The sequence below is a fragment of the Camelus bactrianus genome, chromosome 10 (assembly GCF_048773025.1).
Source record: "Camelus bactrianus isolate YW-2024 breed Bactrian camel chromosome 10, ASM4877302v1, whole genome shotgun sequence".
NCBI lineage: Eukaryota > Metazoa > Chordata > Mammalia > Artiodactyla > Camelidae > Camelus > Camelus bactrianus.
The window spans coordinates 5,098,723-5,121,009 of record NC_133548.1 but is presented as its reverse complement, the minus strand read 5'-3'; the positions used below and the strand labels follow the sequence as shown (position 1 = coordinate 5,121,009).

Here is a 22,287-nt window from a genome sequence, read left to right as displayed (position 1 = left end):
AGAGCATTCTTTAGTTTGTTCCTGATCTTGAAGGGAATGTCAATACTTACTCCATCATACTTAATTGCACATGACTTTTGGCAACCTGAGAAAGTTGTTCTTTTTTCCTAACTGTGAGTTTTTGTCATAGTCACACAACTTCATTAAATGCTTTTTCTGCATATTTTGAAATAACCATTTGACTTTTCTTTTTTAGTTCCCTGATGTGATGAATTAAATAGTGGATGTTTCTAATATGAAACCATTCTTACATTCTTGGAATGAGCTCTACTTGATCTTGATGCTTATTTCTTTTGAGAAAAAAATTCAAAATTTTAATTGTGGTAAAATACACATAACATAGAATTTACTGTCTAAACATTTTTAAATGCATAGTTCAGTAGTATTAATTATATTCACATTGTTGTACATCCAATCTCCAGTTTTTCATCCTGCAAACTGAAACTATATATCCATTACACAACAATGCTTCACTTCCCCCCTCCCCAAAGTCAACTACCATTCAACTTTGTCTCTATGAATTTGACTACTCTAGGTACCTCATATAAATGGAATCATATAGTATCTTTTTGTGAATGATGTTCATTAGCATTATTGATGCGTTTTTATATATACTAGTGGCTTCAACTAGCTTAACATTCTCTTAGGATTTTCCACACCTATATTTATTAGTAAAATGGGTGTATACTTTTCTTGCCTTATGGTATTCTTATCTGGTTCAGGATCAATATTAAACAAGCCTCATAAAATGTTGGTTGGCTTTCCCTCTTTTACCATTTTCTGGAACAATTTTGTAAGACAGACTGTTGCTTCAAAATTTGGCAGAACTTGCCTGTAAAACTTCCTGTGTGGGTAAAAAACAAAAGCATAGACAAATAAAGCGTGGTTCCTTTTCACCCCCGAGGTTCCACCTCTCTCAGGGGACTTGTGGGAAATGTACCAGTCTAAGTATCTGAAGCACTTAGCATGTGGGTCAAAGGAGACAGACAATATCCTTCGCAGTTATGGGGATGAGATGAAGACAGCCCACGCGCCCCAAGACACTTCCTGTGTTCAGTTACCTAAAACCTGGAAAGTGGGAGAGGAAGACTCATGGTAGCTGTTTTTCACAGCTCGTTTCCAGAGGCGGAGAGAAAGGTTGTTTTAGCCTCCTAAGTACCTCACTTCTAGCATTCGTGTATTCCCTAATATTCACGGGCACCTACTATGTGCCAGACACCATGGAGGGTTCCGTGGTGACAACACACCCACGCGGGACTCCACAAGGGGCTGTCATTCCTTTGGGGAGTTTACAGTTCCCACAGGAATAGTGAAACCCTCTTTCCCCTCCTTCTTACTCCTAGTTTTATTTCTTTTTTTTTAGTGGGAAAAATCCAGGGTGCAAAAGTCATGACTACTGTGCTGGATATGCTAAAAGAAAAGCCCAGAAAGGAATACACAGATATAGGAGTTTTTTGGTTTTTTTCCCCAAACTTTGGGGGGGAGATCAGTGAGTCTATTTATTTATTACTAGCTTTTTTTTTTCTGTTTTTTTTTAATGTAGGTGCTGGGGATTGGACCCAGGACCTGCTGCATGCTAAGCATGCGCGCTACCACTTGAGCTACAACCTCCCGTCGCAAACATAGTAGTTTCAAGCGGTGGCTTTACGGATGGGCTCCCCCCGCCCCATGCTAGTTCTATAATGCTGTGACACTTCTTCTACAACTTTAAATAGACTGGCAGAAGGCCACGTTGGAGGGCCCAGTCCAAATCAAATCAATGACACAAACGCTAGAGCCGCCCCCGCCGGGCCGACTCCGGCCGCGTCTCTCTGACAGGCCCCAGTCACTCCCCTCCCCTAGAAAGTCTCAGGCCCCGCCCCTGGCCAGACACGCACACTCAGCCGCCGCGCAGAGAGCCAACAATCGTCCGCTTCCGCGTTCGGGTCGTTTTCGCCGTCTGCCCTTAGCCAAAATGGCGTCAGCTCGGAAGTTGCCGAAGCAGGTCCGGAAGCTGCCGAGCGAATCCGGAAGTTGCCGAAAGAGAGCAGCGGGGAAGGAGGATGGCGCATATCATCGCAAGACTCCGGGAGGACGGGATCCAAAAGCGTGTGATACAGGAGGGCCGAGGAGAGCTGCCTGACTTTCACGATGGAACCAAGGTTCGTGTTTACTCACCTCTCTTTAACCCCTCCGCCGCGAGCGGTGCGCATGCGAGGCGGGAGGAGGCGGGAGGAGGCCTTAGGCGAGAGATTGCGCATGCCCAGATAGTAGTGGTCGCTGACCCTACCGTGCACATGCTGAGCTCGACGCTGATTGGTCTGTATTTAAATAGAGGGTGAATTCGGACGCGCCTGCCCCGCCCCCTGACTTGGCTGTCTGGCCGCATTGGGCGTGGTGGCCGGCAGTTACCATTAAACAGGTTGCGGGAGGTGGGTAGGGGTTTGACCTCATTGCTTGCACAGACCCAGCGCTGGAGAAGACCCGAAACCCGAAACCCGGGTCCTGGGGAGGGCCTCGGGACTGGGGAGAGGCCCCCCGATTGCAAGGTTCAAGATCTTTTATAGATGGAAGGGCCTTCTGAAAACATAGACGGACTCCCATTGTTTAGATGGGAAAACTGAGGGTCTGGAATGCGCAAATCTACAGAACAGGCCCAGAGGTCAGGTCTGCCAGACCAGAACCCTTTGGCAGCGTTCCGACTGCTCTACGTGGCATTGCTCGGGACAGAAAAAGTCTGGGAAGTGAAGAGCCTCACATCTTCCTCCTTTGTACATCCAGGCCCCCAGCTCCAGCCTTTCTGGCCCCTTCCCCCAATCAGTGTACATCTCCAGGTTTCCCTGCTTTTGCTCATGCAGTGCCCTCCACCGGGAGTGCCTTTCCCAGTTGCCACTTGTCTGTAGAGTAAGGAACTTTATGGGGGCAGGCCCTGTGCCTAGCAGAGCAGTCACAACGGACATGCATATTGAGCAAATGACTAAAGATCCTGGCTGGGGAAACCAAAAGTAAGAGCTACTCTGAATGAGGGCATGTTCCCTGACCAGAACTATGCCAAGATCAGGCAGGTAAAGATCCTAGCCAGGCCCAGTGTCAGTGCTGTGAGGGCAGAGGGGAGCTGCGTAGCTCTGGTGATCAGTGATCCTAAGAGGGATCCTTTCTGAGATGAGAGAACGGATGTGGATGTGGTGGATTCACCTGTGGGCTGGAGGGTTGGTGGACTTGAAGGAGTTCCTAGCAAGGGAGCTCCTGGAGGGAACAGACACCAGATGGAGAAAACACTGTAAAAATAGCAAATATCTGTGAACAATGACAGAAAGAATAGGGACAGGTAAATTAAATAACCAGTCACTGATGGTGATTGAATGCTCACAGGAGCACCGTGCTAAATGCTTCATATTTTTATTTTCTGTCATTCTTGCAATGTTGGGTAGCTACTATTGTTGACTCCATTTCACTGATGCGGAAACAGAGTTCAGAGGAGGGGTGGGGAAGACTGTGGGCTCCTCTAACCATATCCTGTCGAGCGTTCAGTCTTTAGACCTTCTCTCTCTTCACTCACCCTAAGCTGATCTCATACAGGCTCATCTCTTTAAAAAAAAAACTCCCCATGTCTGGACTCCCAAATGGATAGCTACTTCTCCCTTAATTTTGATATCTGGCTCCCTACTCACCATCTCCACCTGGATGTCTGGTTGGCAATTTAAATTTAACCTGTTCCACTCAAGCCTTCCCCATCTCAGTTAAGGGCAGCCCCGGGCCTTCTGGTTGTTCAGGCCCCAAACCTCCCAGTCTCTGCTGCTCCTCTCCTTACATCCCACAGCAGCTCCTTAAAATACACCCAGAATCTGACCAGTTCTCACCACTTCTCCCCTTACCAGTCTGGTCCAGGCTGCCGCTGTCTCTCCCTTGGCGTATTGCAGTAACCTCCTAAGTCACCTTCCTGCTTCTGTCCTCACCCCCCTCCAACCTGTTCTCATCCCAGCAGCAGCAGAACCCAGCAGAATCAGGAAATGTCCCTCTACTTAGAGCCACCCAGTGGCTCCCATCTCAGAGTGAAAAAACAAAGTCCTCACCACGGTCTGCAGGCCCTTTTGGGTCCATCCCTGCCGACCTGGTGACCTCATGATGCATACTCCCCACCCCCAACCCCCCCACTACACTGGCCTCTTGCTTCGTGAGCACACCACACACTCTCCCTCTGCAAGGCTTTTGCACTTGCTGTTCTTCTGGCCTAGAAAATTCCCACCCCTTTCTATCCCAGCACCTGTCTGGCTTGCTTCTCCCTTACTCCCTTCAGATCTGTGCTTAGACGTTCCCTTCGCAGAGAGCACCCCCCCAAGCCCCCAGAAACTCGCCCTGCCTTACCTGCTGCATTTTGTTTTCTGAGCCTTAGCACTTACTCCACCCACGTAGCACATTGTTTTGGGTGAGGCCCGTCTCTTTCCTCTACAAGTTCCATGTGCGTGCCATGGGGGCAGGGACTTTTGTCTGTCTTGCTCACTGCTGGGCCTGGCACAGAGCTCAGGTATGTAGTAAGTGCTCAGTAAATATTTATTGAAAGAATGGAGCCAGACTGCTTGGGCTCCCATCTCAGCCTGTTCATCCACTAGCCGTGTGACTTGGGCCCCTTACTTCCCTTTCTGTGACAGTTTCCTCACCTGGGTGGCATGGTGAAGCCACGTCAGGTGGTGACCCCTGGGTAAGACCTGTCCCTTGTGCCACCTGCAGACTGAGAGCTGGGCTTGTCCTGGGGGGTTAGGTGAGGGCTGTACCATTGCCTGATCCCATATGTGACCCTCAGGCCACCTTCCACTACCGGACTCTGCACAGTGACAAGGAAGGCACCGTGCTGGATGACAGCCGGGTGCGTGGCAAGCCCATGGAGCTCATCATCGGCAAGAAGTTCAAGCTGCCCGTGTGGGAGACCATCGTGTGCACCATGCGTGAGGGGGAGATCGCTCAGTTCTACTGCGACGTCAAGGTACCCAATGTCCCGCGCCTCCCTGCAGTCTGTCCGGCCGGGCCCGATTCCCCATCCCAGGGCCTCTGGCCTGGCTAGGTCACCACCAACTCCCTCCAGGGTACCACACCCCCAGGACACTGGCGTCCTGGCCTCTATTTTGCCTTTTCCTCTCCATTAACCAGACTGCAGCCAGGGGACTGATTCTAGAATGCAATGACCCATACAACTCCTTGCTTCAAACCTCTATGGCTCCTGGTCACTGTCGGGCAAAAGCATAAGCTATAGATGGTCACGTGGCCCTGCAGGTCTCCCCCTCCCACTCACCTCCCTGCTTTTCTATCCCCTTCTTGGCCAAGATCCTCCCTCATTCTTCAAAGTGAATTCCTGGGTTGCCACCCCCAGGAAGCCTTCTGTGACTACTGGTGGTGCACCCTCCTCTGGGTCCTCCAACCCCTCATGCTCCGCATAGCCAGGATCTGGTCCTCTGTGTCTAGGCTACTTCAGGGCAGGGATTGGGCCTGTTTACCTTAGCTTCACAATGCCCAGTGTGGGCCAGCCCAGAGCCAAGACCCAGGACGCATCTGTTGGCTAGATGAACGTTAGCTGAGCAGGCAACAGAGTCAGTGGGAGGGGCTGGTTAGACTGGGGTGGGGGTAGTCTGGCTCCCACCATCCCAGCGGATGTTCCTTGTGAAAGGTCAGAAGCTAGGTCCCCTATGCCTGAGGGTCTCCGCTGAATGTTTTAAAATTGCTGCCCTGAACCCAGTTCTGAGATGGACCCTGAAAGGAGTTGGGGTGGGGCAGGAAAGAAGAGACACTAGGAACAGAATGTGCAGGGACCCCAGTAATGGTGAGGAGTCCAGCTTGCGGGCTGCAACCCTGGGAAGAGGAGAAAGAGATAAGAATTCCACTGGGTTTGTAAGGACAGGGGAGACAGGTTGACAGTGGGAGTGTGTTTGTGTGGGAGGTGGAGGGGTAGGTGTTTGACTTGGTTTGGTGGCCAGAAAGGGTGGCAAGAGTGAGGCCTGAACTGAATATGGGGCTGGGAGGCCGGAGTAGTCCTGATGGGAAAGCTCTCCTGTCTTTCTGTGGAGTGGGGCCTGAGTCAGTTGCTGCCCCTCTCTGGGCCTCAGTGTCCTTTCTTACATGGTGATGGGGCAGGGGGCTGGGACTCCTGGGCCCACGCTGACAGAGCACCTGGTGCCCACTTACTCTCCTGCAGCATGTGGTCCTGTATCCCCTGGTGGCCAAGAGTCTACGCAACATCGCAGCCGGCAAGGACCCCCTGGAGGGCCAGCGGCACTGCTGCGGCATCGCCCAGATGCACGAGCACAATTCCCTGGGCCATGCTGATCTGGACGCCCTGCAGCGCAACCCCCAGCCTCTCATCTTCAACATCGAGATGCTTAAGGTGAGGGGCCACCAAGCCCCAGACACCTTGACAAAACCACCACCACCCAGCTTCACAGTGGGTGCTGGCCCTGCCTGCCTGCCCAGAGCTGGTGGGCTCAGTGACTGTGGGTTGTTGGGACAGGATGGGTGCAAGGACACCTGTGTGGAACCGCTGGCAGTGCCTATGGATCTTCTCCTCAGGCCCCTCCCCTTCCTTCAGGTCTCTGTGAGAGCAGGGATATTCACCATCTTGTTGAACCTGGCACAGTGCTGGGCACATAGGAGATGTCCTGGGCCCGGCCAGCCCAGAGGCTGCTCAGGTCTGCAGCTGGGGAGGCTGTGGCACTCACCCCGACTTGGCCTCCATCTCGGCAGGTGGAGAACCCTGGCACATACCAGCAGGACCCGTGGGCAATGACGGATGAGGAGAAGGCAAAGGCAGTGCCTGTCATCCATCAGGAGGGCAACCGGCTGTACCGCGAGGGCCACGTGAAGGAGGCTGCCGTCAAGTACTACGACGCCATCGCCTGCCTCAAGAACCTTCAGATGAAGGTGCTGCCTGGACGCTGCAGTGGGTGAGCGGAGGTGGGGAGGTGGGGGCCGGGGGGCCCAGGTTTCAGTATCTTTTGTCCTCTCCCTGCCCCATGCCTCCAGGAACAGCCTGGGTCCCCTGACTGGATCCAGCTGGATCATCAGATCACACCGCTGCTGCTCAACTACTGTCAGTGCAAGCTGGTGGCCCAAGAGTATTACGAAGTGCTGGACCACTGCTCCTCCATCCTCAATAAGTATGATGGTGAGCATGGGGCACTGGGCCGCCAGGGCGGGCCAGTGGGTGGTCAGGCGAGCAGTCTGTTCTGTCACCAGTGGGCACTGGGGCACAAGGCAGAGCCTTTAGTATCACTTGCATTCTGAGCTCCCACAGGAGCTCAGACCAAATCTCTCCCACCCAGGCAGGGCCATGGGCTGTGTTGTGCCAGTGAGGTATCAGGGGCATCACGGGGCTTGGGGGTGGGGTTGGCATCCTCAAGTCAGGAGGGCTTTGTCCTATGATGGGTGCCTGGTGTCAGAAGTCAGTCTGGGAGCTGGCTGGTCCCACCTCATGCCCTGGTGTGCATGTTGCCCACTGATACCCCCTGCAGACAACGTCAAGGCCTACTTCAAACGGGGCAAGGCGCACGCGGCGGTGTGGAATGCCCAAGAGGCCCAGGCTGACTTTGCCAAGGTGCTGGAGCTGGACCCCGCCCTGGCGCCCGTTGTGAGCCGTGAGCTGCGGGCCCTCGAGGCACGGATCCGGCAGAAGGATGAGGAGGACAAGGCCCGTTTCCGGGGCATCTTCTCCCACTGATGGGGTCCTGCCGGCCCGGCCACCCTGCCTAGCCCACTGCTGCTGTCGCCAGTTCGCCCGCCCCAACTCTACCATGCTTCTCTGTATATAAAAGCCTTATTTATCTCTCTGTGTCTGGGCCCACTGAGCTGATCCATGGGGAGAGCCGGGGTCATCACCTCACTTTTCCTGGTACTTGGGTGGCTTTGAGAGGCAGAGGATTGGGGTTCTAATCCCAGCTCCCCTTTCACCAGCTTGGAGACCTCTCTGGGCCTCAGCAACCCTAAGAGAGAAATGAGGAGGATGATCTTGTCACAAAGGAAGTGTTTTTTTGCTGCCCATGGCTGAGGCTTCTGGGAGCTTTCAGTCTTAAGATGGAGTCAAAGGAAGCTCAAGCCAGGAGGCTGTGTCCGGGTGAGGTGGGCTCCCAGTGCAGCCCTCCCTGCTCTCATCCCATGGTCCCATGGGCTCAGCTTCTGGGAACAGAGGCTCCAGTGAGGACCCAAGTCTGGGCCCCAGCGAACTGAAAGGCTGGCCTGGGTAGGGAGGCTGGGGAGGGGTGGGGTAGGCTGATTCTCCAGGAGGAGGCCTTGTGGAAAGTGGAGGACAGAGCTCTTCACAAGACCTCCGAGGCCCAGGCCCCAATCCTGGCCCTGTCGTCTGGCCTGTCGCATGACCCTGGGCACCTCCTGGCCTCTCTTTGCCCTTCAGCATCTCCATCAAACTATAAACGTGGGCTGGGCTGCCCTGTGATGCCAGGCAGGTGGGCAATCAGGTAGGCTGCAGGTGGTGTTTATTTTCATGGATTTACACACACTGGAAAAGCCTCTGGACCCTCCTCCCACTCCCAGGGCTGGCCCCCAGCACGAAAGGGAAGTAACACTGAGGGGCAGGCAAAGATGCAGGATGTGGGGCTGGGGGCCCAGCCTTCCACATGCGGCCACTTGGGCCCCTCAAGTGTGTGAATAAATAGTCCAAGTCCAGCCACAGTTTAGGCCTCACTCTTCGCTGTCCAACTTGAGGCTGATGCTTCGGGCCTTGCCCCGAGCCAGGGTGGTGGGCGGCGTCCCTGGGCCCTCCCGCTCCGCCTGGCTGGGGCCCCTTGAGCGAAGCAGCTGGCTCTGTTTTCGGAGGAAGTCCACAGGGGCAGCCCCGCCATAGCTGCTCTTGGCCAGGGTGGCCCTCGATGATCCCGCGGGGGCATGAGGGTGGGAGCTTGCCTCCAGCTGGCCCAGGTGGGCCACATAGCCATCTGACAGGAACTGTGGGCAGAGGTGGTCCAGGATGAAGGGATGGCCAGTCTCAGGCCCATAAGCTGCCCTCACCTGTCCTTCCCAGGCTCCTGGGAGTGCTAGCTGTATTGCAGAGCTGGTATAGTCTGCCCAGCCCCAGGCTGGGAGGCAGGGCACCCTGGCTTTACTTCTAGCTCTGCCCCTCTCTGGGCCTCATCTTGAGTTTCCTCATCTGTGAAATGGTTTCTTGAGGGGAAATAACAGCAGCTAACGTTTAGCAAGCACTTGCTTTCTTGATGTGCAGCAAATCACGTGATCTTCAGGATAGCTGTTGAAGTCTGTGCCATTTTATCATTTCCATTTCACAGACAGGAAATTAAGGTACAGAAAGGTCAAGGCCTATGCCTAGGGCCATGCCAGAGTGGAACCAGCACTCAAGGTCTTGAGCCTTCGCACAGCCAGCCCCCTCAGGTGCTTGTTAACGCACAGGTGGTCCTTATGGCCCAGACCCAGGCTCCCACTCCCTGGCTGCCTTGCAGTCCCCACCTTCACTTTGTCCTCACCTGGCACTGCGCCTGCAGTTTCCGCACGGCGCGGCCCACAATGTAGGTCTGGCTTGGGGGCAGGCCCAGCGCTGCGTATACTGCCACGTCTTTGGGGGACCCGTAGCCGGCCACGATGTTCAGTTCCACCTGTGGCCAGAGAGGCCAGTCAGCAGCCCCGGGGGGGTGGAGTCACAAGGCTGGGGGTGGGGGCTGATGGGTGTCTGGGTTCAGATTGTTTCAGATAGGGTTATATAGTCTACCTCACCAGGCCCCAGCTCGAGGAGGGACTGGTTGGACCTCCCTAGTTGGCCCTAAGGATAAGGGGCCTCTAGGTCCACAAGGGAACTATAGGAGCCCTTCCATTCTGTTAGGTCTGATCTGGGGGTGATGGCATTAGGACCAAATGGACCTCCCCGTCCCACAGCCTGGGGAGGGAACCTTCCCAGCTGCAGCACCTCCTGCACCAGGCTTTGCAGAAACATCGCCTTCTGGCGCAGTGGATCATGGGTAAGGCCGTCGCAGAAGGAGACAACGCCGTGGGGAAAGTTGTGCTGTGACAGCCAGGCCACCACACGGTGCTTCTGCATATCGGGCCGACCGGTTACGTACACGATCAGGTAGCCAGTGTCCTGCCAGTGCCTGCGGGGTGGGGCGGCCGTCAGCTCCTACCTGCTTAACTCTGTGCACTGGGGGTAGGGGCTAGTCACCGCAGTGAGCTGGGAGGTGGCTGCTCCTACCTGACCACGTCCACAGCTCCAGCGCGCACCTTGGGGTCACTGCCCATGATGGAGACGCTGGCGGTGAAGGAGCCGTCGATGCTAAAGACCACGGCCTCAGTGCCACGCGCCACCACCGTCAGGCAGCACTCTGCATATGTGTGGTCGCCCCTAAGGCGCGTGGGCCTCGTGAGTGACATGGGGGCGGGGCCCAGAGGAGCCCCTCCCCGCAGTGGCCCGCCCCACCCCCGCGCTCACCTGACCACCATGCGCACCGGGTAAACGCCGATGCCCAGTGCACGCTCTTGGGGCACTGGGAAGGTGAGGCGGCCCGAGCTGTTGGTGACCTCAGTGCCAAAGTGGATCCACTTGCCCGAAAGCGGCTGCGTCATGATGTAGACATCCACCTAGCGGGGAGAGGGTCCCCTTGACGCTAAGTCGAGGAGGGCCGAGGCAGGCCTATTCTAGGGGGTGGATGGGTTTTGGGGCTCAAGCTGGTGGGACCAGGAGCTATTCAGGGGACGGGAGGCGGGACCGGGAGCTCCCGCTTGGGGCAAGGTTAGTCTGAGGGGGGCCGGTCTACCCGGAGCCAAGGCCACTGTGTCCTGACCTTCTCTCCGGTGAGTGTGACCACGTCCAAGGGCCCGTACATGAAGCGCCCGTTCAGCACCTGGGGGCGGCCCTCGCACACCACCGTATCGCTCGCCCGGTGGTTGGAAGTGACGTTCTGGCAGGAAGAGACAGAGTGAGCCCACAGCAAGGAGATGACAGGGATGCGGGAAGAGCTGTTGGTAGGGACCAATGCCGAGACAGTAGGGCGTGGCCTGGAGGAGGTGAGGACGCTGCGAGAGGGGCGAGGCCTGAGGGGTGGGCGCTTTTGCTGACCTCTTTCTGAGGTCGTGAGGGCTTCTGCGTGGACTGCGGTTCTGAAGGGGTAGAGTCATGACAGGGTGGGGTGCAGAGGGTGAGGCAGGGTGAGGGCCAATCCGAGACCTGACTTGGCGGAGGGAGGAGGGGAGACCAGTGGCGCCCATGGGCTGGGCTGAGGAGATGGGGCCAGGGCCACAGTGGGTGGAATGGCAACCAGGAAAGTCTTGAGGGGCGTGGGGATGTGGCCTCGCTCTTGAGGGTGGGAGGGGAAGGGTTCATACTCGGATCTTGACTTGGGTGCGTTTGCGCTGCCACTTCTCCCTGGGGAAGGCTGGGCTGTAGATGGATGGCTCCTCATACTCTGTTAGCTGTGGCCGCTCCTTCTCGATCACCTGTGCAGGATGGGACCCAGCGAGGCCATGTGAAGTGGGGAAGGGTGCCTGGGACTGCCTCTCCCCCAGCCCACGGGACCCTATCCTTGTCCAGTTCCCTCTCCCACCCAGTATCCCTAGGCCCACCTGGCGCAGGATGAAGGCCACCACATCCGCTGACTCCCAATAGCTGGCGTGGAAGAGGTGGGGCAGCGTGACGGTGGGGAAGGCGGTGAGCGCCTCAGGGCAGTAGAGCGAGTAGTCAATCCGCTTGGTCCCCCACCAGCGCTCGAGGACTGTACAGCCACGGTGGGCAGTGAGTCAGGGGTGGCTTCCCACCCCGTGCACACCTGTCTGGCCCCTAGTGCTCTTCCCTCCCTCTTTTCCACCAAGCCTGCTCTTTGCCGAGTCCGGAGTTGGGTGCTGGGGCCCCCTCCTTTCAGAACAAATGCTGGGGGCAGGGGTGTTTCCACTGGGCGTTAGAGGTGGAATGTTTCCCCTCCCTGGGCCAAGTGGCTGGCTGACTTACTCTTAACCACCTCACTGGTGGTGCTGGGGGCAGCTGGCTGGACTGGCGGATCATTGCCTAGCTCACTGCCCTTCCAGAAGGCACCGCTGGCAGAGGTGGGTGTTGAGGGCACCAACATCTCCAGCTCCTCCAGAAAGAGGCCTGAGTGGGTCTGCAGAGTGTCAGCTGGGGGTGGAGGGGCAACCTCAGTGGCAGACTGGGCCAGGCTGCCCTCCTGTCTTCTGACCCAAGGTTCCAGGACAGCTTGGCCCCTACACCTCCACCACCTTCCCTGCCAGCCCTCCCCAAGCCTGAACTGCCCGCTACCTGGGTGGAAGTGGAGGGGGGCATTCTCTCCTCTTAGCCCACTCCAACAGCCAGCCAGAATGCCTGCCATCACCACCCCAGTGCAGGCCCACTTGCCTCATGGGGCCAAATGGGTACTCATTTGCATGCATGAGTACACACCCCACACCAACACACAAACACCAGTGCAGATGGAGCCACAGTGCATCCCGATACACAGACAGAGCCACACCCCAGCTTCCGTGGTGGGCGGCCACTCTCAGGGTCACCCTGCCTCCTCTCTCTAGCCCAGTCATCACCACTGCCCCCCAACTTCTGGGTAGAGAATGTTAGAGGGTCTTGGGGATCCAGACTGCCCAAGGGGCCAGGGGAGGGCTTCCTGGTCCTGGGAGTGGTGACATGAGATGGTACTAACAATGTGGGAACTACCTCATGTCTTCTTGGCTAAGGGGGCCCATCCCCACCCCCACCCCCACAGTTGGTGCCCTCCTCCTTCTCCCCTTTATTTTGTTTGGGGGCGTACCCAGCAGCAGGGATGAGCCGTCTCCCAGGGGGAACTTCTGGTAGCGAGGCACAGCCAGTGGGGCGATGGCCTGGAACTTGGGGGCCAGCAAGGGCTCAAGGCGGGAAGCACAGGGGTCAGCCGCGTGGAAGAGGTTGTAGATCTGCTCACAGGCTGGGCGCATCTGGGCCACTGGTACCCACAAGATAAAGGGGGGGGGTTCAGCTGGGCATTTGGGAGGGGGTGTGGGAAGCAGCACCCTGACATGCTGTGTGATCCTGAACCAGCACTTCCCAGACTGTACTCCCTGGGAGGTTACTGGGGTCCTGCTTAGAGTGAGACAGTTCTCTTGTCTAAAAAGAGATCAGAGCCTTCAATTTGCTGATATGATTCAGGATGAAGCATTTCCCATGCCTGTTGGACCCTTTCTCATGAAGAGTATCTGTGGGTATGAGTTCCTCTTGGTGCCCTTTGGGAAACTTGGCCTTGGCAGGTCCCTTCTTTCTGGGCCTCAGGTTCCCCCTCTCTAGCCAGACCACTTAATTTGTACAGTGGAGAATGGCATTAACACCCACATTTCAGGTGAGATAAAAATTGGAGGAGAAGGGGAAAGAGTGGACGAAGGTGTGGGCTCACCCTCCAAGGCAGGCATCACGGTTTTGCGCAGAGCCAGCACCAGGCCCAGCGGAGAGCCAAAGAGGAAGAAGCTGGAGACCTTAAAGTCGAGGCGAGCAGCACTAGTGGGACCATCAGGAGCCTCAGAGGTGGCGGCAGCAGATGGGCAGGAGGCTGTGCTAGCCCGCCTGGGCTCTCCAGAGGTGGTTGGGGCAGCCGTCTGCAGGCTGTGGGGCAGGTGGGGTGTTCAGTGCTGCTGCCTCCACAGCCCAGCACAAGTCCAGTGTGGGGGTGATGGGGCAGGAACGTCACCTGTTCTGAGGGCCCTCGGGCTCAGGGCTGGCCATGTCATTGGGGGCGCGCTGTGTGGGCAGGGCCGAGGGTTCTGGGCTGGCCCGGCCCAGCCCCTCCACCCCATCTGCCAGGGGATCCCGCACTGGGCCGACCTCTGGGGAGAGCAGCTCATTGTTCTAGATGGAATAGGGGACAGAAACATCCTTAGGACTGGAGACAATTGATTTCTACTTATGAGAAATTGAGGAAAGAGGCTTGAGGGTTGGGCAGGGACTCAAACCAAGCAGGCCAGTGAGCCCCAGAGGGGATGGAAAGAGGCAGCAGGGGACAGGCGTGAGAGAGGTCATATTCCCAGGGCAGAGACCTAGAGCTGGAGAGACATCCCCTCCTGAGGAGATGGGGTCCAGCCACACTGACCATGCTTCCTCGGCGGCTGCTGCCCCGGCTCCCAGGGCCCGCGCCGGCACTGTGGCAGAGCGCGTCAAAGCCCAGGATTCCTCCGACGCCATCTCCGATCAGCACCACCTGGGTGAGAGGCCAGTGCCATCAGAGGCGGGCGGACGGTGGGCTCCAGTGGCAGGCTCCCCAAGAACATCCCTAACTCCTGACCTGCCCACAGAAGCCGGCGCCCTCAGACGAGCGCAGGAAAGCGGTGTAGGCCTGGTTGGTGCGGGCGATGACAGTGGCCACAGCGCCCTGGTATCGGGAGGATGAGGTGGCCAGCAGCGGCAGGGCAGCCAGTGGAATGTGGTCCTGGGAGCGAGACAGGCTGTCGCCGTCATGACTGTAGGGGCTCAGGCTGTAGGAGGAGTGGGTATAATGGGTTGTGGGGGGCCTCCAGGCCCACCACTGCCCCTTCTAAGTCCCCTTGGCCTGTTGGCAAGTCCCAGCACTGTGGGGCCTTTGTGGAGAAGACAGTCAGTATCCAAGAGGCCTTTATGATGGAGCCACTGACTAGAAACTGAGGTCCAGCTGGGTGTGTGACTGGCCTAGGTGTCTGGCTTCCTGGCCTCCTCCCCTTCCCCCCATGGGGCCTCTCTGGTCCCAGGAGCCCCCAAGTGGCTCTCCACACTTTGGGGACCCTGTGTGTCCCCCACCCTTCCACCCCGACAAGTACTTGGAGACAAGGGCATAGGCAGCGGCACAGATGGGTGGGCAGGGCACCAGGCGCAGCGCCACGTGGCCCAGGGCCTCAGGGAAGTGGATTCGGGTGACAGCCTCGAAGGCCAGGCTCAGCGTCTGCACATCCGCCTGCTTGGAGTTGGTGTCTCCAGGACCCGAGTCTAGGATGTTGCCACTGTGCAGGATGAGGAAGAGGGCGTGGACTGCGCATGTCTCAGCCCCCAGATCCCCCGTTCCATCTGGGCCCTGCGGGGCACAATGGGGTGCCAGGGGTGTCAGAGCAGTGGCCCGGCCGGCTGGTGGGCGGAACTGCGATGTGGGGTGGCCAACCATACTCACTTCTGAGTCCCTGGGTGCTCGGGCCCCATCCCCAATGTCTTTGGTGGCCTCAGTTCCAGGGTCTGTAGGATGGGGAAAGCCAGTGTAGGAGACTGAGGGGTTTGTGGGGATCCCCTCATCTGGTACTTCAGGTACCCTTGCTCTGCTGTCTGCCTGAGCACCCCCCATCTGCTCCCCATCTTCCTCTGACCTCCTCTCACCCGACTCTCCCAGGTCACTTCACGTTTCTGGGCCTTTGCACATGCTGCTGACAGAGATGCCTTTCCCCACAATGCCTGTTTGCCTGGAAAATTCCTTCTAATCCTGCCCTGTCCAATATGGTAGCCACTAGCCACACGTGCCTATTCAAATTGAAATGAATTAAAATACAAAATTCAGTTCCTCAGTCACACTAGCCACATTTCAAGTGCTTGACAGCCACATGTGGCTAGTGGCTAGATCATTTTCATCATCACAGAAAGTTCTTTTGAACAGAGCTGGTCCAATCCTTCAAAATCCAGTTTAGACATCACCTCCCACTTGAAGCCTTCCTGAACTCTAAATTTAACTCCAATCTTCATGCTGTGTCTGAACCTTGACTACACTCCAATCATCAACCATCCATCCATCCATCCATCCATCCATCCATCCACCCATTATCCACCTGTGTATTTAAGGAGCACCGTTTCTGGATTTACATTCATTTTAGGACCCCATTAATTTTCAGAATGAGCTGTTCTCCAAGTCCCCACTGCATACGAGGTGCTGGTGGCTGGCAACCCAATGTGGGATCTTTACCTGGTGCCCCCTCAGCCTCCATGGGGGAGGCAAAGGCGTCAATGAAGTCATTGGAGTTCCACTTGGTCATCTCCTTGGGGAAGACCTCATCACTGTCCGAGAAGCCTTCTGAAGGGACAAGGGCCTGTGTTATGGGGTGGTTGGAGCTTCTTAGGGACCCCCACACCCCAAAGGGCTGTGATGCTGACCATGGGCGTCAAAGAACTCCTCTTCAGAGCTGTTCTCAGAGTCTCGGGCAATGTTCTGCATGCGCCACTCGGACAAACTCTGGGGAGACACGCCCCCTGCAGGGCCATATCGGCCTCAGCCTGGGAGTCCAGCTTGAGGGTCACTCCCTCCCATCCCTATGCCCCAACCATACCTCCATGCTGGGATGAGTAGGAGGAACGGGAGGATGAGGACCACTGCTTGCTGAAGCTGGCATCTGGTGAGGCATCAGGGCCTGGGGGGACCTCAGGCCCATCGGGGGTGCCAGCATGGCTGGCCCCAGCCCGGGCCTCACTGCTTGGCTTCCCTGGGGGCTGGGCCTCAGGCCCCTCACTGCCTGTGTTGCACTTGGCCATGCGCTGTGCCAGCATGCGGGCGGTCTCATCCTCCAGTGCCCGGATGTCAGCCATGCTCAGCTCTGTCCATTCATCCTGCCAGCACCAGGCCTGGCGGTGGGCCCGCAGCATCACCCGACGCAGACCTGTAGGTGCCCAGGCATCAAAACCACCCTCACCCCCAATCCTGAGTTTTCCTGCCGCTGCAGCCACATGCCCAGCCCTTGAGTTCGGGTAATGGCTCCCCTGGGCACACCACCCACCCAGAGCAAAGTAGGGCAGGGCAAGTGCGGTCCAGGAGATGGGAGTGGAAACTGGGGCATGTGTCTTCTTGCCCCACCTCCCTCCCTGCCCACTGCCTCTTTTATCCCTCTGGACACGCCAACTCTGAGCACTGAGCCCACCCAGCACCCCGGGAAGCTGGGACAAATGTGTGTTCTTGATCTCTTTCAGCTGGCTTCCTGCTGACTTCTTCAGAGACGTTAACAATTAAGGCGTTAACAGTTAATGAAATTGTTGATGGTTAATGAAGGTGTTAATAGTTAATGGAAGCGTTGGCACTTAACAAAGGTTGTAGCAAAACATGATAGCCATTCTGGGATATTTTCATCTTAAGCAGAGAAATAAAGTTAGAAATTTCAATATCTAGGAATTAAAGTAATAATGATTGAATTATAATTATAAACTTCTGGAAGGAAATATATCAGAATCTTAATAGTGGTTATACATGGGTGAATTTCATTTTGTTATTTCTGCTTCTTGGCATTTTTCCAAATGTAAGACGAGGAGTCTGTATCACTCCCTAAGCTAATTTCTTCATCTGTAAAATGGGAATACTAGTCCTTACCTTGAGGGGTGTTGTGGGTGTTAAAGTAGATTTTGCATGAAAAGTGATTAGCAGAGGATTTGGCATGTTGTAATCAATATTAGCTTTTAACATCTGGCCCAACCTCTTCCTCATTTACAGAAGGGAAAATTAAGGTGCAGAGATGGGAAGTGTCTCACTAGAGGTTCTGTGAGTCTGTGGTGGAATTGAACCCAGGTCCCTGGATACCCCCATTCTTCTACATGCAGGTAGCCCACCCTCAGACCTGGGATAAGCTGTTGGGTTAGTTTTAGGGGGTGTGAAACAGGGCCTTCTGATAACAGGGCCAGAGGATGGGGCTTGGAGCTAGGGGTGGGAGGGACTCCCGAGAGAATGACAGAGTCACAGCTTTGGCCTACACTCCTTAGCATGCCCGTTAGAGCTAGTGATCCTCCTGAGGGTCTCTAAGCCTCACTTGACCCACAGAATACTGGAGAGGCTTAGAATCTTAATGGATGAGAAGCAGCATCTCTGAATTTCAGACATCATATCTCCAGCTTCTTGCTCTCCTGACTCTTACCCATACCTCACGGCTAGGTTCCCCCAACCCCTGGCTAGGCAGCACTGCTCCCCTGTGCCTCAGCACTCACCACATCAAATGGAAGCAATGGCTTTATGTTTGTGTCCCCAGTGGACTGGGAGCATCCCTGGCTCAAACAAGGGCCCGGTGCATGCTAGGTAAATGGAATCTCCTGTGGCTGGGTGCTCACCAACATCGTGGATGAACTGTTCAATCTTGGCCTGCATGCCCCAGTAGCGGAACTCAACCTTGCACAGCTTATAGGCACACATGAGGGGCCCCGTCTGGGCTGCTGTGCGTGCCCAATCGTCAGTCAGCGGTCCTCGGCCCGTCTTGGCCGAGCGGTACAGCCGGGGGTCCTCTTCTGCTTTGTACTCGCCTGGGGCCACTGCATCCCGCACAATGTCGATAGTATCTGAGGGGGTTCCAGCAGCACTGAGCAATACCAGCCCCCTCCAGCCCCTGCCACCCCTTCCCCACTTAGGGATCGGGAGGGCAGATTTTCATGCACAGGAACCGAGGCCCAGGAGAGCCTGAGACTTGTCAGAGGCTGCCTGTCAAGGGGGCAGGTGGCCTGAGAGGGGCTCCAGGTCCCCCACTGGCTCTAGGCCTCACCGAGGATGCGCTGTCTCCTCTCAGCCCCACTCAGGTTGAAGACATTCGGCTGCTGCCCCCCATCAGGCAGGTAATAGGTCTCTATTTCAATGGAGAATTTCTCCACAAAGGGGCAGGTGTACCTAGGCAGAGGGCAGGGGTGAGGGTTACTACTGTGCCCACCAGGGCTGTTCCCCTCATGGCCCCAGGCCTGCCCCACCCACTCACCGGGTTCGGGTGTAGGGATAAGCATTCCAGGATTCCTCCTCCACCTGCAGGGCAGCCTTGGGCAGCAGCGCCCGGAACCAGCCTGGGATGTGGGAGCCCACGTGGTACACCTTGTGCGTGTATTGCCCACTGCCGCCGGGCCCATCTGTGTAGGGCCGGTTGGCCAAGATCTCCACGCCACTGCCCTCGCCACTTGACTCCTCTCGGCTCTTTTTCTGCAGTCCAGGGCAGAACAAAATGAGCAGCTCAGCTCCAGCTCAGCTCTCCGGATGGGATCCCCAGCTAGGCCTGGCCCCCTGTGCAGCCCTGAGGCCCTAGTCCCAGCCTTTCTAACTCTTGGAAACCCTACCCTGGTCCCTGGTAGCTCCTGGGGTCAGGAGTCCAGTCCCCTAAGGGGTTCTGCAAGCCAGTGTTTATTCAGTCATTCAAGTAATTGTCATCTGCTCTATTCTGGGCATTATCTGGGATTATATTAATTGGGATCTGTTAATGTACAGAACAAAGGCCCCTGCCTGCCCTTGTGGAACTTACATTCTAGTGGAGGGAGACAGATAACAGAAAAAAAAGGAAATTATGTGGTATGTTAGAAGGTGGTAAGAGCTATGGTAAAAAGAAAGCACACAACAGTGTAAGAGGGATAGAGTTGGGGGTTGCAGTTTCCATAGGATGGTCAGGGAAGCCCTCATTGAGAAGATAACATGACCTTGATTTGAATATGTCTTGGGAAGAGGGAGAGTGCTGAGCAGATGTGAGGTGGGGGAAGTATTCAAGGCAGAGGGGAAGCCAGTGTAAGCTCCTGAGATGGGAACATGCTGCATGTGCTCCTAGCAAGGAGGCCCAGGGTGGGTGGGCTGGAAGAATCAAGGAGAGTAAAGGGGGTCCCCACCTTTCTAGGACCCCAAAACCAATGCCTACCCCATCCCTCATAGTTAGCACTCAAGTCCTGCCCTTATGTGGCTCTGGAGCTTGAACTTGGCCCACTCAACCCCCCTAAGACCAGATCCCAGCCCTCTTGCCTGCTCAGACTCTGGCCCCCATTTCTGGGGAGCACATCTGGAATAGGTCTCTCCTCTCTGCTCCTGAGAGCCTGCCCTGCTCATTCTCACAGCCCAAGCCCAGACCCATACCCCCTTCCTCTTAGCCCAGACCTCACCCTCCGGGGTCTGCCTGCCCCTCTCCATCACAGTTTTGGGGCCTGATCCTCATCCCACGTCCCTGACTGCCTGAGATTGCCAGGATCCTTCACGATCTGGGATCCCCCTCCCAGTCTTTCTCTCCCATCTGGGACCCCTCCTCACTTTCTGCCTCCCACTCCTGCCGCCTTGTGCACGCCTTTCCTTACCCTCAAAGGATTACAGATTCTGAGGATTAAAGGAGATCAGATGTGGGCTGAGCGTAAAGCAGGAGCTGGGCACTTAGAGGGTGGGGAGGTACCACTAGGCCCTTCTGCCCCTTTTCCCACAGCCCTTAACCACCACCACCCCCGCTCCTACATCCAACTGGGGAACCTCTCTCTCCTCCTCCAGCCTCTGAGCCCATCCAAGCCCCGGAGCTGGACTGGACGGGGGATAAGCTGGGCCCGGCCCCCCTTGTCCCAGGTGTAGCCTGCGAGCTCCTGAGGTTACCCTACCATGAAGCGTGGCCTCCCCCTTGGTCTCCCTTTTCTCACTGGCCTCACCTGGATCATGTAGAGCTGAGCCACCTGGTACTCGTCGAGGCTCATGGGCAGCAGAATGTGGTACTCCTTGATGAGCATCCTGAAGACGCTCCGCCGGCCGCGCGCGGCCTCGGCTCCGCCTGGCGCAGGGCACCGCGCGGCTGTCAGTGCGGGGCGGCGGCGCGCGGCCCCGAGCCCTGGCCGCCGGCCGAGGGGCTCGGACCGCGGGACCCCATGCCCGGCCACTCCACCGGGGAGGCGGAGGCCAGCCCAGCAGTGCAGCCAGCGCCGCGGGGGGCCAGGAGCCGCGGCGAGGCTGAGCGCTGACCTCTTTTCCACGCAGCCCCCGCCCCCCGCCCGCCCATCGCCATGGCAACCGCGCGCTGACGCGGGCCCCCCCGGAGCGGCGGGCGCTGGCCGGCGGGCTAGTGGGCCAACCTGGCCTCTACGGGCGCCGCAGTCTCCTAAGCCCCCTCAGAACAGCATCTCTTGGGGACCCGCCCTCAGCAGCCCCCGGGCCCCTCCTTCCGGGCCGGCCTTCCACAACGGGCCCCTCGGGGCCCGCCCCCTGCATCCCTTTCCCCAAGTTGATGTGGTCCGTTGTCCCCCACTCATGGACGTCTACTTAGAACCTTGTCCCCCAGGATGTCTCTCCGCAGAGCAGCCCGGTGCGCCCCTCCTGTCAGCGTACTGTCAATGTTCCCCACCCCCCGCACCCAAACCCACCTTCTAGGAGCGGATAACTAACACCTCCGCCCCCTAGACCTGCCTTCCCCACCCAGGCCGGTAGCCCAGCCCTCAACTTTCGCCTTCCCAGCATCCTCCCTGGACCCTCGGCACTCGTCTTTGCAGCCACCCCATCATCCTTCCTGGGGGCTGACCCCTCTTCAGGGTGAGGCAAAAGTATCCCACGAAGCCCCTGTCCTAAGGGACCCGCTCCGACCACTTGCTCCTCAGTTTCGCTCCAGCCTCCACCCCCACCTCTTACCCAGCGAGCAGTGTAGCGGCCCCGCTGTCCCCACTTCCCTCTGCTCCCCGGAGCCCCGGCCCCCCGCCGTGCTCTTGGCCCGCCCGATAACGTCCCGGCTCACCTCTAGTTTACAGCGGAGGCCCCTCACCCGGTACGGACAGGGGCGGACCGGCTGTGGGTCGGGGCCCGGAGCGCCCCCAGCCCCAGCCTTGGCTTCCAGCAGTAGCCGGACCCTCTAGAGAAGCAGCGCGGGCCCATGGCCCCGACCTTCCTCCCGGTCTGCCCGCCGGCTCCCCTGCCCTCCCTCCCCACCGCCCGCCGCGTCACTGCAGCCGCCCCGCCCCCTTCCTGGGCCCGGCTAGCCCTCCCCACCCCTGCGGGGTCCGGGCAGCCCCGCCCGCGGCGGAGGAGGGCGGCCCGTCTTCCTTCCCCAAGGCGACGGGGAAGAGGCCATTCTCCAAATACTGGCGCTTTTTACTCCTGCTGTTCTTTGGGATTCCCAAAGCACTCTTGGTTCCTATCTGCACCGTGGCTCAGACCCTGTGTACTATGGAAATATGACAGAGTCCCATCCCCAACCTCCCTGGCCTTTGTAACCTGGGACCCAGGGTGGGGGAAATGTCTCCCCGTCCAAAATCTGGCCAGAAGCTGGTCTCTGACCTGCCTCTACCTAGCTGGTTCCAGGGCCCCACACCTCTAGGGTCATTCAGCTACACACCCAAGCAGAAGAGGGCTGCAGTCACCAAATCCTTGGGCTAGTCCCAGAATAGGGTTCCATGGCTTTTCCCACCTATACCTTCCGGGTCTACAAGTTTGGCCAACAGCCAGCCACCAGATCCCAGGCAAAAGCTGAGACAGCTGAGGGTTGGGCTCCTGGGACCACACCCAGTTGGCTAGAAGGCACTGGGACAGTGTATGGCAGCACTGAGCTGGGTCACCCACGTCAGAGGCTAGTACTCTCTCCTTGACTTTCTCAGGTCCTGGGGGGAAGGAAACAGCAGTGCTCCCTTTCCTCAGGATGCAGAGTTGGGGTGTTTTCAGAGCCTCCAGGGCT

The 22,287-nt window shown here is 57.2% G+C and overlaps 2 protein-coding genes across 5 annotated transcripts; one reads left to right on the top strand and one right to left on the bottom strand.

The window, feature by feature from the left end:
- Window positions 1-1,984: 1,984 nt before the first annotated feature.
- Window positions 1,985-7,792, top strand: AIP (AHR interacting HSP90 co-chaperone). 2 transcript variants are annotated; one of them, XM_010956731.3, is made up of 6 exons: window positions 1,985-2,141; window positions 4,781-4,960; window positions 6,164-6,352; window positions 6,709-6,885; window positions 6,988-7,129; window positions 7,476-7,792. In XM_010956731.3, the coding sequence occupies exons 1-6, from the start codon at window positions 2,043-2,045 to the stop codon at window positions 7,679-7,681; spliced, it is 993 nt and encodes a 330-aa protein (XP_010955033.1). In that variant the 5' UTR covers window positions 1,985-2,042; the 3' UTR covers window positions 7,682-7,792. The 2 variants fall into 2 exon arrangements, with proteins under 2 accessions (XP_010955033.1, XP_074227737.1); XM_074371636.1 differs by having other exon boundaries at window positions 6,988-7,121; window positions 7,476-7,690.
- Window positions 7,793-8,436: 644 nt separating this feature from the next.
- On the bottom strand, window positions 8,437-21,538 carry PITPNM1 (phosphatidylinositol transfer protein membrane associated 1). 3 transcript variants are annotated; one of them, XM_074371633.1, is made up of 24 exons: window positions 21,355-21,538; window positions 20,285-20,403; window positions 18,607-18,821; window positions 18,400-18,521; window positions 17,975-18,199; window positions 16,219-16,545; window positions 16,046-16,141; window positions 15,858-15,965; window positions 15,081-15,142; window positions 14,737-14,987; window positions 14,229-14,418; window positions 14,037-14,144; window positions 13,638-13,795; window positions 13,347-13,552; window positions 12,732-12,902; window positions 11,924-12,088; window positions 11,542-11,690; window positions 11,305-11,415; window positions 10,764-10,880; window positions 10,412-10,560; window positions 10,175-10,324; window positions 9,893-10,076; window positions 9,456-9,584; window positions 8,437-8,922 (listed from the first exon to the last, which is right to left on the bottom strand). In XM_074371633.1, the coding sequence occupies exons 2-24, from the start codon at window positions 20,360-20,362 to the stop codon at window positions 8,659-8,661; spliced, it is 3,735 nt and encodes a 1,244-aa protein (XP_074227734.1). In that variant the 5' UTR covers window positions 20,363-20,403; window positions 21,355-21,538; the 3' UTR covers window positions 8,437-8,658. The 3 variants fall into 3 exon arrangements, with proteins under 3 accessions (XP_074227734.1, XP_074227735.1, XP_074227736.1); XM_074371634.1 differs by having other exon boundaries at window positions 15,858-15,962; XM_074371635.1 differs by having other exon boundaries at window positions 17,975-18,172.
- Window positions 21,539-22,287: the final 749 nt, after the last annotated feature.